Source organism: Mesocricetus auratus, unplaced genomic scaffold, assembly GCF_017639785.1.
Source record: "Mesocricetus auratus isolate SY011 unplaced genomic scaffold, BCM_Maur_2.0 Super-Scaffold_100676, whole genome shotgun sequence".
NCBI classification, from domain to species: domain Eukaryota; kingdom Metazoa; phylum Chordata; class Mammalia; order Rodentia; family Cricetidae; genus Mesocricetus; species Mesocricetus auratus.
Genome location: NW_024429266.1, coordinates 35,576,522 through 35,592,108, shown reverse-complemented (window position 1 = coordinate 35,592,108; position 15,587 = coordinate 35,576,522). Strand labels below are relative to the sequence as shown.

The following is a 15,587-nucleotide window of genomic DNA, read 5'->3' as shown; positions in this document are numbered from 1 at the left end:
CTGTGATTGGGGCCTTAAGTGACACAGTGAACAGTGGGTGTTGGTGAGCTTCTCAGAGATCACTAAATAGGTCTTCACCACCTAATGGGGCACTGCTCTGGCCTAGGGCTTCTTCAGCCAAAATCTACTGCAAACTCAGCTGCCTGCATCTTTTTCTTCCAGTGGCATTCTACTCCGGCCTCATGGGGCCCTGGCAGAGCAAGATCCTGGCCTTTAGGGCCAGGTATTTTCTAAACGGGCTTGGCTAGTGGGAATTCAACATGTGCTCATGGTGACTAGGGGCTAGGGGAAGCGAAAAAGGACAGTGACACATGTCACTCACTATAGTGGCCAGGCTTGTGTGGGTATGTCTCCATCACACCATGGGTCCTCACTTAGGGCTCACATAGCTTCTATAGGTAGTGAGCAATGACAGGCTCTGGCCCCTAGAGGGCAGCAGTTAGGGCAACAGGGCAAACTGGCAGGCTTTTTCCTGTTCTGCTTCTTAAGGAGCCTGGCATTTTAGGATTTCATAGGAAGACTGGAGATCTGAAACACGTGTGAGTACTGTTTTGAAACATGCGAGAATCAGTCTAGTAGTAAGATGAAAAGCAAATGTCAATTTAGTAAGTGACAGTATTTTTTTTTACGTGTAACAAAAAATGTCATTAAACTTTCGCTTTAGCAATAGTTAACACAAATCAAATTTAGGATCACAGTGTCAAATATACATTTCTTATTGCAGGTCACAGTCTGAAGTCATTTAAAAGGCACTTAGAGTCTTGGAACAGAGATCTAGCAACAGCGTGAAGCACCTGGCCATCTTCTAGAGGGCTAAGATCAGGACACTGAGTGCTTCTCCTCACATGAAACTAAGCAGCAGGTTCCTCAGGGAAGGAACGCCATGCCCAGGGAGGCCAGACGAGAGCTTAGGAAACGGACAGTTGTCTACTGAACTGGCCCAGCCAGGTGCTACCAGTCTCAAATAAGGGAAAGCCAGTATGACCAGGTAAGGTCCCTCCCAGGCTCTCCCACAGTCAGCTGGGCAGGTAAGGTGATTAATCAGTTGAGGCATCCAGGCTGCGTGTACTGCGTGACTTGGGTAGGTGCTGAGAAGTCTCTGACCCTGCACCTGCCTGGGCCTCCTCCTCACACCCAGTGTCTGGCCTCTCCCTGTCTGAACAGAAAGCTCCAGGTGTCAGGGCACTCTAGAAGATGGCCAGAGGGTTCACGCTGCCCCTGCTCCAAGACTCTAAGTGTCTTTTAAATGACTTTGGACTGTGACCTACAATAAGACTGGTGTGTTTTATGTTGTGATCCTAAATTTGGTTTGTGTTAACTATTACTAAAGTAAAAGTTTAACAATATTTTTTTTGTAACAGAACCCCAACTGACATCCTAAATGGTCTCCCTGTGGGCTAGATAGTGGCTTAGCCCCAGTGTTCATGGCTCACTGAGAGAAAACTCTGAGCCTATGGATGATGGCTTCAGCTGCTACACTGGGTTCCCACAGCTTCTCACTTAGTATTGCTCCCTCTGGATCTGCAAAGAGCATCCCCACTGAAATACCTTGTTACATATCTTGGAGATGAGGACAAACAGTGTCCTGCCACGGAGACTTTCTATTTAAAGAGGTGAGTGCTAAGAGCCTCCAGGATGATGTGGCAGTAGCCACTGCTTGCCACACTGTTCCTCAAAGCAACCTGGTCTGAGAGCATTTAGTGGTGATCATTTAGGAAGTGACTCTGGGTGGGGGCTGAGTCCAGTGGGGGTCAGCAATGACACTCCTGCAGATGAAACTGCTGAGTGATCAGGCTCGTGGATCTGACTGGAACTCGAGGTGCCTGAGCTCAGAGATATCTTGTTCCAGGGATAAGACTTGGCATTTCAGCCTTCAAAGACACCTCCTGATTGTTCTTAATGGCTGTAGAGAAAATGCTTATCTAGATGCCATTCTGGTGAGCAGAGTTGAGCCCTGGGAGGGCCCTTTTTTGTGTTCAATTCCCAGCACCCAGCAGTTTACAACTGTCTGTAACTCCAGTCCCAGGGAATTCAACACCCTCAGACAGATAGACATGGTGTTTGACCAATGCACATAAAATTAAAAACTATTTTTTTTGTTTTTTGTTTTTCAAGACAGGGTTTCTCTGTGTAGTCCTGAATGTCCTGGGACTCACTCTGTAGACCAGGCTGGCTTCAAACTCAGAGATCCACCTGCCTCTGCCTCTGGAGTGCTGGGATTAAAGGTGAATGACACCACTGTTCGACCATTAAAAACTATGTTTTAAAAATAGTTGGTGCCCTGTGATCACTGACAGAGGCTCGTCAGAAAGCCCATGTCTGTCTGCCAGAGCTGGAGTGTGAGAACCCTCATGCCTTCCCTGGAAGCTTTGCCATGTGAAGCACTGCACATGTCAGCTATGGGGGTGAGGCAATCCCTTAAGTCACGTTGGTGTGCTTGTGCGGCAGAGCTCTTCCTTGATGACAATGAAGAACAATAGGTCCCAGAGGATGATATACCCACAGATGGGTTTAGAGTATGCCCAGACCTCCAAAAGTAGGAGGTCACAAGTCAGAATTGAAAAGGCCTTTGAGAAGAAGCACCACTCACTAGCCTGTGTGACAACTACTTTACCACACAACGTTCTATCAGATGTGGATAGTGCTCCATCGGGTGGTGGGCAGTGCTCCATCGGGTGGTGGGCAGTGCTCCATCGGGTGGTGGGCAGTGCTCCATCAGATGGTGGGCAGTGCTCCAGAACCTAGGACTTTCAAGACTCAGGCCCAAAGGCATCAGAAGGCTCCTCCGAGCTCAGCAGCCCAGGGAGGAAATGTGGAGCAGGTAGCTATGTGCTCAGCCAGAGCCATCCCTAGCTCTCCCTTTCCCTTTGTCGCATACATACCCTCACAGTTGGGAAGCCATCGATATTGAAGTCTCTGCAGACAGCAGTATTGACCTCATCAGCACAGTCCAGGACAGCAAGATTTATTGCTGGTCTCCAGTCTGAAAGGACAGATCATTCCAGTAAGCCAGAGAAGTTAGACTCTGCTACTCTTCCATCCAAAACCCCACAGCCATTCATCCCCTAAATTCCTCTAAGGAGGGACGTACTTTTTTCAAAACATGACCTCTGAGACAGTTCCCTGTGAAAGACAAATATGTGCAGCCCCCAGAAAAGGCCCTGGTACAGCCTTTGTCCCTGAAGAGCTACCTAAGAAGGAGACTGGCACCAAAGGGAGAACATGCCTTGGGACCTTGTATTCCCAGTGTGGTATTGAGCCAAAACAGAGGAACAACCCCAGGGGAGAAAGAAAGCAGGAAATCCAGGACCCTCAGGACGGAAGCCGTAGGGTAACCAACCTTCAGGAAGACTGGTTGTGTTTCCTCTTCAAGCCCTGTGGTGATATCGTGCTCATACAAATAAAGCCTGTCTGAGGGTCAGAGAACAGAGCTGGCCACTAGCTAACCATAGAGTTCTAGAGGTCTGTACGGAAGTGAGCTAGCTGTGCAGAAACCGGATATAAGCAGGGAGAAACAGGAACTCATTCTCTTGCCTGCTGAGACACTAAGGAGGTAAGGTGTGGCGGTGACTTGCTCCTTCTCTCTGATCTCTCAGCATTTTCCTCTATATCTGACTCCAGGTTTTTATTATCTAGGGCAATTATGAATTCCATTTACAAAGCCCCAGGACAGAGGCTTCTCCCTGAGAAAGTAACTGACAGACTAAATAGTGGCACAGACCAGAAACTCACAGAAGATCAATTCATACTAAGCAGCTTTCCGAGCTCTGACTCGGGTCAGGGGTGCCAGTTCTATTCTAGCACAGAGCAGGAAATATACACACGAGGCCATCTAAACCTTGAGAATGCAGTGGCCAGTGTTGGATTCTATAGCACAGACCTCCACACTTTGAGGCATTGACGCTTTGGGGGTCAGGGCATGAAATTTCTAGCCTCACCCCTACTACTGGCTCCCCTTGGTATAAAGAGTCAGTAGCCTGTCCACAGCGATTTACTCATCTGACTCCAAACCCTGTCTATCCTCCCTCCTGAGTGTCTTCCCTTACTCAAACCATCACTCCCTTATCCTGCTCTAAGTGGCTTGGATATCTGATCTGGTTTCTTTACTTACTTCCCTTCTAAGCTACCCTCCACACCCAAAGAGCTGGTACAGCATCTCCCATGGAAGGTGTCTGGGGACAGTCTCATACATCCTACTTCTAAATGTGCGTCTCCTCCACTAGCCTCCTTAGCTACTGCTTGTCTTTCCTCTCTGTGGTTCTAACTGTGCTGCCCTCTACTCAAGACTCCTTGGTAGTTCTGAGCGTTTTTAGAAGATGTGGTCTCTGTCCACATAGCTAGTCCCCTCTTAGCATTTCTACAGAGCAAAGCCAAAGGTTTCCTTCTTCCCTGACAGCATGGTTGTTGTGTATCTCCAGGCACTCCCCAAAAGTAAGGGCCTCTCTACAGACGCCCCTGTCAGATCCAACTCAGCTGGAATACTACTTTCTCCCAGGAAGAGCTGCCTTGTGTCCAAAGCTTGGACCCACATAACAATTGGTGTGTTCATCTCTATCTTTTTGGACTCCCTGCTGTCCAGCAACCCTTACCCCAGCACACAGTAGGCACTCAGCCCAGACCATGGGCCAGCTCTCAGTTTGTGGTCACTCTAATGCTTGGCTACTTTCTCTTTGTTTCCAGCCTCAGTTTTTTCTACAGTCTAAGTAGTAGGTGAAGTTAAAGCAGTCTCCTGTGATAATGCCTGGATTCATTCATTATTCATTCATCCTTTAAAGCAGTGGTTCTCAACCTTCCTAATGCTGTGACCCTTTAATAGAGTTCCTCATGTTGTGGTGACCCCCCCCAGCCATGAAGTTATTTCATTGCTATGTTATCACTGTAAATTTGCTACTGTTATGAATCATAATGCAAATATCTGTGTTTTCTGATGGTCTTAGGTGACCCCTGTGAAAGGGTCATTCAATCCCAAATGGGTTGGGACCAACAGGTTGAGAACCACTTCTTTAAAGAAACAGCAAGGTCAAAGAAGAGCTTGTTGATCGCCTCTCACCCAAGTTCTGGGTTTCACACTGGATTGCAGACCAGAGTGTATTAAGTCCTCTCTGTGCCCTGCCAAAGGGAGACCAGGGGTCAGTGAGATATACAATTCATCTTCTAGGGCCCTTTGGCACACTCTGAGTCTAGTTCCGTTTGTTCTGCCTCTAGGGCAGAACTTTGTTCTGGAATGACTTACGGGAAAGGGCAGCTATCCTTAAGAAATATCGGTGCGTACCACATAGGAAGAGGAAAGGACGGGACATTCTGTGTCATCACACCCCTCTGCCACCATTTGATGTGGCCATCACACCCCCTCATCTGCAAATGAAGATATGAACTCAGAAGTTTCCCACATTGGGGGGCCTATGAGACTTGACAAACTCACTTGTTCCTCTCCCCACTGTACCAGAATCAGGGCAATACCTTTATACGTATGATCTTGCGCCAATTATAGCCGCCTCTTAAGAGAAAATGGCAGAAATAGTTGTGTCATCTAGTTAATCATTCTCCATACTGGGCTTTAGCAACCTGGGCTTCAGGCTTACTTAGAGGATTGTGCTATTGGCACATGTGGTGAGTTTATTGTGTGCTCAATTTATCTAGTTCAGTGCTCTCAACAAGCTGATGAGGAAGTACTAAGGCATTTATCTCCATATCTGCTTTCCTTAACTATAAAACAGATCTGATAACCATGCCCAAGACATGGTAAGCTAATTAATGGGAAATCTAAGATCTGAACCCAGGATTTGAGCCTTGGAGCCAATTCCAGAAGGATTCAGACCAGACAGATTCTATATTGGTTTTCCAACAGGGATGCAGGAAGGATAAGGATGAAGTCAGTGGTGAGAACAAGAGGGAAGATAATGCTTTTGCACCCCCCTCCCCTTTGGAGACAGGGTCTCACTATAAAGCCTTGGCTGGCTTCTAACTCAGGGATCTGTGTGTCCCTGCCTCCCACATGCTGGGATTAAAGCTGTGTGCTTGCCTTGCTCTCTTTAAAATTTGATTATGTGTGCTCTATGAAATGAAACTGGTGCCTCATCTGACCTGCTTCAATCTCAAGGGCTGGTAGAGGTGGGAGCTGGGGCCAGTTAGACGCTGGTTAAGTTCTGACCAAGGACTTTTTCAGGTGCCTCGATGTTAGTACCCTAAAGCGTCACAATGACACATAAGCTATGGTTTGCACTATACACCAGACACTGCAGACATGGCTGCTTATGATTCTAGTGCATTAAATATCATTTCCAGGAGCCCACTGGTTTGGACTGAGCTGATGCACCAGGGGCAACAGACCAAAAGAGATAGAGTCAATTCATGAAGAAGTTCTAAGCCACTAAATTGAAACCAAGTTATCTGACCTCCCAAGAGAGCAGGAGAGATAGATAACAACCACATCCACAAAAGGCCAGCTTTAGCCAACATTATAATGAAGTCTCTCTAAGGCAGTGTTTCTCAACCTGTGGGTCACGACCCCCATCAAATATCCTGCATATTAGATATTTACATTATGATTCATAACTAGCAAAAATACACTTATGAAGTAGCAAGGAAATAATTTTATGGTTGTTCATACCATCATTGGGAATTCTGCTAGGCTTTAGCCATTGCCTGTCATGAGTGTGCTCCCACCCTATACCACACTCTGTGGCAGGCATCACAGGGACACAAATGCAAGATGTTATCCATGCTCTCTTCTCAAAAGGAAAGAAAGGCAAAGCCAACAATGCTCACTGAAATCCAGCTCTGTGTGCCTTACAAACCTCGGTTCCATATGTGCTACTTTCCTGTCCCTACTTTTTCCAGCCACCTCTCCTCCTTCCCATGCTGTGACAGCAGACACTGCCAAGGCAAGACCCCTACAGGGGCTGGAGAGATGACTCAGAGGTTAAGAGCCCTTGCTGTTCTTGCAGAGGACCGGGGTTTGCTTTCTAGCACTGACAATGGCAACTCACAATCATCTGAAACTATGTCCCAGAGGACCCAATGTCCCTTTTGGCCTCACAGTCCCACATGCAGGCAAAATGCACACAAAATAAAAACAAAAAAACCTTTAAGGAAATAAATGAACCTTCTACCAGCATTTTTATAATCAAGCTTGCCTGTTGATTTTTTTGAAAGGGCATTTTTTGCTCTGTTTCTTGGCTCAAACTGTGAACACTCACTTGGACATGCACCTGTGCCATGATTTACTCCCCTTGCCAAAGGCCCAAGACAATGGGCTACCCTGTCTTGAACCTGAACCTTCATAATCAAGAGCCAAATAAATGGAGGGTGCGGAGACGAGGTGTTTCCCTCCAATTTTCCCAGGTGAAGATTCAAAGTACTTAGCAAAGAGCTGGCATAAGAGAAGTAACACTGCATTAACAAGATTATCCTTCTGTGACTGTCCCCTTACCTGAATTCCCAAATAAGAAACAGATGAATCACTCCTGTCTTTTTCAAACATAGCTTCATACGGTTGCCCATTTTCTTGCTATGTATAGCACTGCCCCAGCTGCTATGTAATCAATGCTTTGTCACTCAACAAATATTTGCTGAATGATTAGCCAGTGAATAGTAATGAAGGTCCCAATTGGGCCTAATCATTTTCTCAAACATATGGTGAGACAACAGGATCTGCTCTGGAATAGAAAGGGGTGAACGAGCCCTCCAGGAACAAGTGTTCTGCCCCAGGGCAGTGACTTCCAAGAGACTGTACCATCCAACTCACAAAGAAATGAGCCCTATCCGGTCACATTAAATCCCTAAAGCCAGCTGGCCAGGTTTACAACATGTCTCCTCAACTCCCAAGATCTTCCACGCACTCTCTCTGCTCCTGTTCAAGACACTGGGCATTTACTACTGTGTCATGACTCAGTGGTTTGAGCACAACCATCTGCCAGCCCACAACCACACTTCCTCAAGGAATCTCAGAACACAGAAGTGAGACAGTGCTAGCTTCTCAGCAGGGAACTGCCCTGTAGGTTCCAGTGGTAGGCACTTCCCACTATCAGGCCAACTCCAGAATCTTCCTTCACATATACAATCTCGCTACAGGAATGACTCACTCCCCAACCCCATGGCCAAAAAGAGACCCCCAGTTCTATTGAGACCTCCCACCTCCCATTTCCCCCAGATTTTCTCCATAGGCTTTGATGTCTCCATTTCTCCTTCCAGAGGGTTAAGAGTTGCTTTTGTTTTCTTTTCAGGGAAGGACTGCCCCTCCATGCAAGTTCCTTTTTGGAAATGGTAACCCTCATATAGAGACAGGCTACGTCAGTACCTGTATGTGCAACTCATAGGAAAACTCTGGGTTACAAGAGGCCAAACATGTGAGTCAGCTGGAAGCTAATCTTTCCCTTCAGCACGCTTACAATCCCAGAATCTTCTAGAATGAGTCTATATACTGCCATTAGAGACCTCTTACAGACTCACCTTAGAAACCAATTGGGGAGTTTTATGGTGTTTGGGCCCATGTTGTCCTGATATAAACTCCCCTCACTGTTTCAGTCCCATAGTCTGCTTTCTTTCTCCCTCCTACCTTGACCAGATGTGTTGACATCATTAAGATAGTGTTAAGAACTGCTCTTGTGCATGATGGGACCAGAGAGGCATGCAGGTAAATATAAATTGGAGGGGGGGCGAAGCTTGTAAGTGCTGTTAAAAATTAGTTTTGAAAATTATACACCGTTTCATGTGACCACTTCAGTGACCGCTTTGCCAGCTGCTTAGGAGAGGGGGAGACTAAGTCTGAAAATTATCATGGATGGGCAAAAGCACTATTTGCACACAGCTGAGCTTATCAAGAACCATCACAGAAGGGAGACTGAAGTTCTAGTTTTCCCAGCTCTAGAAATGCCTATTCCCTAAGATACTTGCAACTCTCATCCAATGATTACTTCAGGTTAAGAGCGTGGCTGGTGCCCTGCCTGGCACCACAAACTAGGGGACACTCCACAGAGAAGCAGGGAAAGCAGAAACCAGTGCTCATCACTGTGCCACTCCTGCCCCCTTTCCCCCAGACACCCGTGGCTTGGGTTAGGAAGATGTCTGCTACAGCAGAGGCCTTTAAGCTGCAGAGAGGAAACTGTCCCATCTGCAGTACAGGGTTTCCTAGTTAAGCACTCAGCATATATAACCATTATTACCAGGTCCCCCCAGCTCTAAGTCTTAAGTTTTTAAATATTTTAAAATTGCTACAACACAGCACACCTTAAAAATCTCTACCCATTTTGTGGTTTTCTTATCCTGCTGCTGCCCCTTAGGCTGTAATTAACTGAATAGTGGGCCCCACAATTGGCAATTTAGAATCAAAGAAACGTGGTCTTAATGTCCAGAACAGTGACTGGAACACGGAGCAAGGGCCAACTACATACCACAGGGCTACGTTTAGTTTGGTTTTGTGGGGTTAAAGGTTAAGGTCTAAGTGAGCCCAGACCCAAGGGGAAGAGAGATAAGGATGTGGACAGGAAGCTAAGGAGCTAGAGGCAGTCACCTGGATTAGAAATAGGCAAACAAGAAAGCATCCAACTCAAAGACAGGAATGAGAAAGGCTATGTGTGTGCCAACTATGTAACTAGCCATAGGGGTGGAGAAAGGTGGTGGCGGCGGCGGAGTGAATGTCAACTCTCTTTTCTCCCCATCGCTGTTCCACCACGACAGCTAGGGGAGTTGGCAAGAAGAGGTCCCTAGACAAGGAAGAGTGCTGCCACAGAGTTGGACTGGAGAAAGCCCCAGGGAAGAGCACAGGGAACAAGGAAACCCCTCTCAGTTTAGAGACACGCTTGACAGAGGACAAGCCAAGAACAGAGGACTGGGGAATGCGGGGGCCCAGGAGAACTATGAAATGGGGGAGGGGAGGGACTGCGATGGGCCAAGGAAGCAGCGAGGGGAGGGGACTGGCTAGCGGGACAGCTGTCAAGACCTGCCCGGGTGGGCCGGGGGAGGCCTCCACTTCTCACCCTGCACGTCGTTGGCTAGCTCCTTCCACATCGGGGCGAAGGCGATGCAGTGGCCACACCAGGAGGCGAAGAATTCCACCACCCAGGCGCTACTGGAGCCCAGCACAGCCGAGCGCACAGTGTTCGCATCCAGCAGCGTCAGCGGGTCTGCGGACGAGTAGAGAACCGAGAGTTGGGCCGCGCCAGCGCCGGGCACCGCGAGCAGCAGCAGCGGCGGGAGCAGCAGCAGAAGCATCTGCGACGGCGACCCCGAGTGGCGGCCGCACCTCCTCATCCTAGGCGGCTGGAACGTCCACGGCGCCCAAGTTTGTGACCAGTCGGTACCGGGAGGCCTCCGCGATCCCCCGGTCTCCGCCCGCGAGGGGGAGGAGCTACGAGGCTCCGCCCCGAGGCCGGCGCCGCCTCCGGGACCGCCCCTGCCGGCCGCGGGCTCCCGAGAGGCGGCGGGTGAGCTGCCACCAGCGCGGGTCCCCGTGGAGGTCGGCGCCGGCCGGTCCCGCCCCGCCCCGCCCCCAGCGATCTAGGCCGCGGAGCCAGGTCCGCAAACGGGTGCGGGGAGCCTCAGGTCGCGGCTCGGGGTCGCTGCGGGGGCCGGGGCGGCGTTTGGCTACTCTCGGCCCCCGTATCCGAAGGAAGCTGAGTCCGTTGGAATGGTCGTTACTGGTTTATCTTGTTCCTGGAAAGTTCCAGGGGGCTCCCTCATGCAGTTTTGACAGTGGGAATTCGAAGTAGGTGGGAGAAAAGAGCCACGAGGTAGGAGACTGATTGTCAAGGCCCTCAGGAGCCAGAAGTACGCACGCCTCGGGAGGCCAGTGGCCATTCAGTCTAGGGAGCTAGTGCTTGAGGTCTTCCTACCCACGGACGAGGTTCCCCTCCCCACAGTCGGCTGGGAACTTTGCCGTGGAAGCAAAGTTTTCTTTAGCTTTCACATCCCACCACCTTCGAGGTTGTTGGGTGGATTCCACCAGGGGGCGACTCCCCACAACCCAGACCCTGCACCTCCCTGAAACCTATTCAGACAGTCCCACACCTCTATGTTTCTCTCAAATACTCTGATCAACTAACCTTAAGTTCACAAGTATGAAGGTGATCATGGGGTTTCTGCTGTCACCTTTTGTTCCTCAGGTGTCTTGTGAGATACCATGAAGTTATCAGAGGATTGTCCCACCCACGTGTGTGTGTGTGTGTGTGTGTGAGAGAGAGAGAGAGAGAGAGAGAGAGAGAGAGAGAGAGAGGGGGAGGGAGGGAGGGGGGGAGGGAGGGAGGGAGGGAGAGAGAGAGAGAGAGAGAGAGAGAGAGAGAGAGAGAGAGAGGGAGGGAGGGAGGAGGGAGGGAGGGAGAGGAGAGAGAGAGAGAGAGGAGGAGAGAGAGAGAGGAGGAGGGAGGGAGGAGGGAGAGAGGGAGGGAGGGAGAGGAGGGAGGGAGGGGAGGGAGGAGAGAGCGAGAGAGGAGGGAGGGAGGGAGGGAGAGAGAGAGAGAGAGAGAGAGAGAGAGAGAGAGAGAGAGAGAGAGAGAGAGAGGGGGAGGGAGGGAGGGAGGGAGGGAGGGAGGGAGGGAGAGAGAGAGAGAGAGAGAGAGAGAGAGAGAGAGAGAGAGAGAGAGAGAGAGAGAGAGAGGGGGGGGAGGGAGGGAGGGAGAGAGAGAGAGAGAGAGAGAGAGAGAGAGACCCTCCCCGTGACCCCTTAGGGAGCTCTTGAGATTGGTTACTCATTTTCTTCAACAGAAACTGAGTGGTGTCTTGGTAGCAGTCATGCACCAGATATTAAGAATAAAGCGATAAAAAACTGAGGGGTGTGGAACTTGCATTGGGTCTAAAGGATGACACACAAGTAAATGTAGATTGCCCGATGACAAATACTAAGGGGAAACTGGGTTACAATCGAGTGACAAAGGTGGTGCTCTTCTATGCAGCGGTCAGGGATAGGTACATTGTGGTATTTGCAGGGACTGAGCCAATAATACCACTGAAGGCCACATATAGGTTTGTATACTTAAAAATGTCAACCTACTGAGTGAGGCATGCCTGTGGTCCTAGCTATTCTGCAGGTTAGGGGGAACAATATGAGTGCCAGGTCAACATGGGCTACACAGTGTCTCAAAAAACAAAACAACCAAACTGTTATATAGTGTCCCTGCCCTTTTATCTAGACAGTTATATCTTCATAATAATCTGGAAGGCCGATTTCTTTCTCCGGAGTTCTTAAACTCCCCCAAGATGTCCGCTGGAATGTGTTGGCTTTGAGGGTAACTGGTTCCTGGCCTTCTATTCGCTGTTTGTGCTCTGCTGTGTTCCATTGTGAGTACAGTTGTAACAGCCTTCTTTGTATATCTGAACTTCATACACTCCCCGAACATGCGCCCACTACTAGCCTGTTGCTATAAAGGTGACGCTTTAGGGTCTCAGTATGCAAATCATAATTTTCTAAGTCAGTAAGAAGCAGGTCTGAGTGACACACAGGGTTCTCTTTTGTTTTGTTTCGTTGCGACAGGGACTCTATTATGTAGTCCTGGCTGTCCTGGAGCTCCTGCTTTAGACCATCCCACCCCTGATGTGCATGGGTTTCCTGGGAAATGAGGTGGCTGAAAGAAGACAGCCCCAGGCTTAGGCTTGGGGTGACCCAATTTTAACAAAATTCTTGTTGTTTTTTCTTAATTTACTTTTTTTTAAATGTGCATCGGTGTTTTGCCTACATGTATATCTGTATGAGGTGTCAGATCCCCTGGAACCAGAGTTACAGACAGTTGTCAGCTGCCATTGATCCTGGGCTCTCTGGGAGAGCAGCCTGAGCTCTTTATTGCTGAGCCATCTCTCAGCTCTTAAGGAAGTTCTTAATGAGGAAACACTTGAACCTCAGATTGGAATGATGTTTGGGAGGGAACTTTGTGACAGTCTCAGGTAAGACCATTCCAGGCTTTTGCTATCTTCAAGTATGTATATTCTCTCTGCCTAACATTTAACACTCATAAGGAAATTACGTCACCAATTGGGAGGTTAGCTCCTCTCCGACCCTTAGCAATTCAATGTGCTAGGCATTCTTCCTGGGACTCGGTCCTGCTCAGCGTTTGTGGCCCACTTCATCCATCCTAGCGGCTACTGGTCTTGCGGTGTCTCCTAGGATTTTGGATTCCAGGGATTGAAAGTACTATAGCTGTTGGGTCAGGTGCCAGTGAAATGTGCTTTCAATGACTCTACCATTGAAGGTGTGTAGTTAGCTTCCCCAGAGGCCTTAAAGAGATGTGGAGACCAGGCCTAGTGCCTGGGAAAGAAAGGAAAGAGAAATACACAAAGATTGTCTTGTTTCCATATCTTAGAGAATCAGACATGGGGAAAGGATACAAAGTATTTGAATAAAGTAGAGAAAGGTCCTTGGCAAAGAGGCCAAAAAGATTACGACTGGGAGTTATGTCTGAGGTTTCATTTTTTAATCTTGGAAGCCCTTGTTCATCTGAGAGAAAGCTTACACAGATGACACCAAGTCTTCTGCGGTCTCTGGGGCTTCTTGAGAGCTGCTGGTCTGGAGTTAGCAGAAGAGAGGAACCACAGGTCCAAGACTCAGCTGGTGAAGGTGCTTGCCTACCTGAGTGTGATGCCTGGTCCACTGAATGGTGACAGGAGAGACTCAACTTCCTACAAGTTGTCCACAGACCTCCACTCCTTCGCCATGGTACCCCCCCCAATAAATAACAGTATGCCACGGTTTGACCTTATTGTGCTTCTTAGGATGAAAAAGTGGCAGAAAAGGAAATCTCTCATTAATTAGAAGTGGAGAATGGATGGGATGCTAGGGACACAATTTGAGAATTGGCAGAGGGGGGTTAGAAATTCTAGGCAGGCCCCCCTTTTCCCTCTTTACACATCCTAGTATAATGGGCTGAGCTGACTCAGCTAAGGATACAGACATTAGATACACATTTGGCATCTGCCATACAAAGCACTGCCTCTGTTACTCATTTGGGCCTCTTTTTAACTTTCTAATTTGGTCCTCTTTGTGAGATTGATATGGTCCCATTTTACAGTTGAGACTAACAAGGGACTGTGTTGACTTTCCTGCCTATGAGTCATTTCTGTATTATGTAGGAATTAAAGAGGGAATTTGGGGATCTAATGAGAGAGATGGTGAGAGGAATGTAGCTTATCCACAGACACAGATAATTATGGTGAGCAACAGAGGAGTGTTTGGTAAAACATGTCACCCGGTAACAGCATTAGATGACTGTCTACTTACTCATCTGCACAAAGAATCAGAGGGGTGTGTGCATGAGGAGGAAGTGTCAGCAACAGAAGAGACATACATGTTTTGTCCCTTTAAGCTTGCCCCTAAATCCTCCAGATACATTTCTGGTGTTAGTGAGTTTATTTTGTGAATAGCACAATACCGCAAGCTGTGTAGATTCTAAATGAAAAGAAAGGTATTTTATTTTGAGGGTTCTGAAGGTCCACACCTGGTGATGGCCTTCCTGCTGGCAGGATACCCTGAGAGAAGGGCACACTGATGTGTACCTTGTCTCATTTCCCTCAGGTTTCGAGTTGCTGAGGATTACTTGGCCTTGCTCTTAGGTGCTCTCCTACAGGGCCACAAGTCCAGCCCTTGAATTTTCAAGACTTCAGCCTTGGCTGTCTAGACAGCCTCCTGCTTCTGGCCCTCCCCTCCCTTGGGTGTTGCGATTATAGACATTCACCACCACACTCAACTCTTCTCCCTCTTGTAAGCCCAGAGTTCAATCATGGCTCCACTATGATGACCTTATCTAATCCAAATCACTTCTCAAAGGCTTCACCTTTGAATGGCACAGTCAGATTGTTGCTACTCGCTCTTATTTTGTCTCATTAAATCCATCTGGGCCTTGAACTCTTATTCTTCTGCTTTGGCCTTCTGAGTAGTTTGATAACACAGGCATGTTTTTAATCCTCTTAATACCTCACAGTGGGTATTAGATTTCAACACAGGAAACATTGGGGTATATATACTCAAACTATATCCAAACTGTTGTACTTTCTACAGCTAGGGGCAATTAGAATTCTCAAAAGAAGCAGAGAAAGAGAAGGCACATTCAAAACCAACTGTATTAGTTTCTTATTGCAGTGACAGAATAACTGATAACACTAAGAAAGGAAGGGATTATTGTAGCTCACAGTTTTAGAGGAGACAGTCATGACAGCAGAAGCGTTAGGAAGAGGTCACATTCACCTTCAGTCAGGAACTAAAGAGAAATGAATGTCCATCCCCCCTCCCTCCCACTTTTTAATTCATTCAGTCAAGGACCCCATCCTGAGGATGGTGCTCCCCACATCCAGGGTGGTCTTGCAGCCTCAGTTAAACCTCTGTGGAAATTTCCCTACATACACCCAGTGCTGTGTAGTCCAGCCACTTGACGGTGGGTATTACGAGAAGACTGTTTACAGAGGCATGTGCCTGCAGAGAGGACTAACTTAGAGACTAGCAGCAGCTCAGAATCCCTAAACCAGAGGGGGTGAGGGATGGTACTAACTGAGGGAAACTAACAAGGGCTGGAGTACAGCGAGAGAGGCTACCCAACTGGAATTGTAACCACAAAATGCCATTGTGACTAGAAAAATGAGGAAGCTGGAAAGAGTGGGGGAAGCTCCAG

At 48.3% G+C, this 15,587-nt stretch overlaps 1 protein-coding gene and 1 long non-coding RNA gene across 8 annotated transcripts in view; one reads left to right on the top strand and one right to left on the bottom strand.

The window, feature by feature from the left end:
* The window catches only part of Qsox1 (quiescin sulfhydryl oxidase 1), a 35,651-nt gene extending 25,302 nt beyond the window's left edge, over positions 1-10,349 (bottom strand). For 2 of the 3 annotated variants that reach the window (XM_040738215.1, XM_040738216.1), the window contains exons 1-2: positions 9,978-10,349; positions 2,883-2,983 (exon numbers count right to left, since the gene is read on the bottom strand). In XM_040738215.1, the coding sequence (XP_040594149.1) occupies positions 2,883-2,983; positions 9,978-10,251 (375 nt within the window). In that variant the 5' untranslated portion in view covers positions 10,252-10,349. The remainder of the gene's footprint in view (positions 1-2,882; positions 2,984-9,977) is intronic. The other variant, XM_040738217.1, reaches the window with a different exon arrangement.
* Positions 10,350-10,428: 79 nt separating this feature from the next.
* The window catches only part of LOC110341102, a 47,749-nt gene continuing 42,590 nt past the window's right edge, over positions 10,429-15,587 (top strand). For 2 of the 5 annotated variants that reach the window (XR_002382994.2, XR_005873982.1), the window contains exon 1: positions 10,539-10,730. This is a non-coding gene — a long non-coding RNA (uncharacterized LOC110341102). Of the gene's footprint in view, positions 10,515-10,538; positions 10,731-12,129; positions 12,274-15,587 lie in introns of those variants that run through there. The other 3 variants (XR_005873985.1, XR_005873983.1, XR_005873984.1) reach the window with 3 other exon arrangements.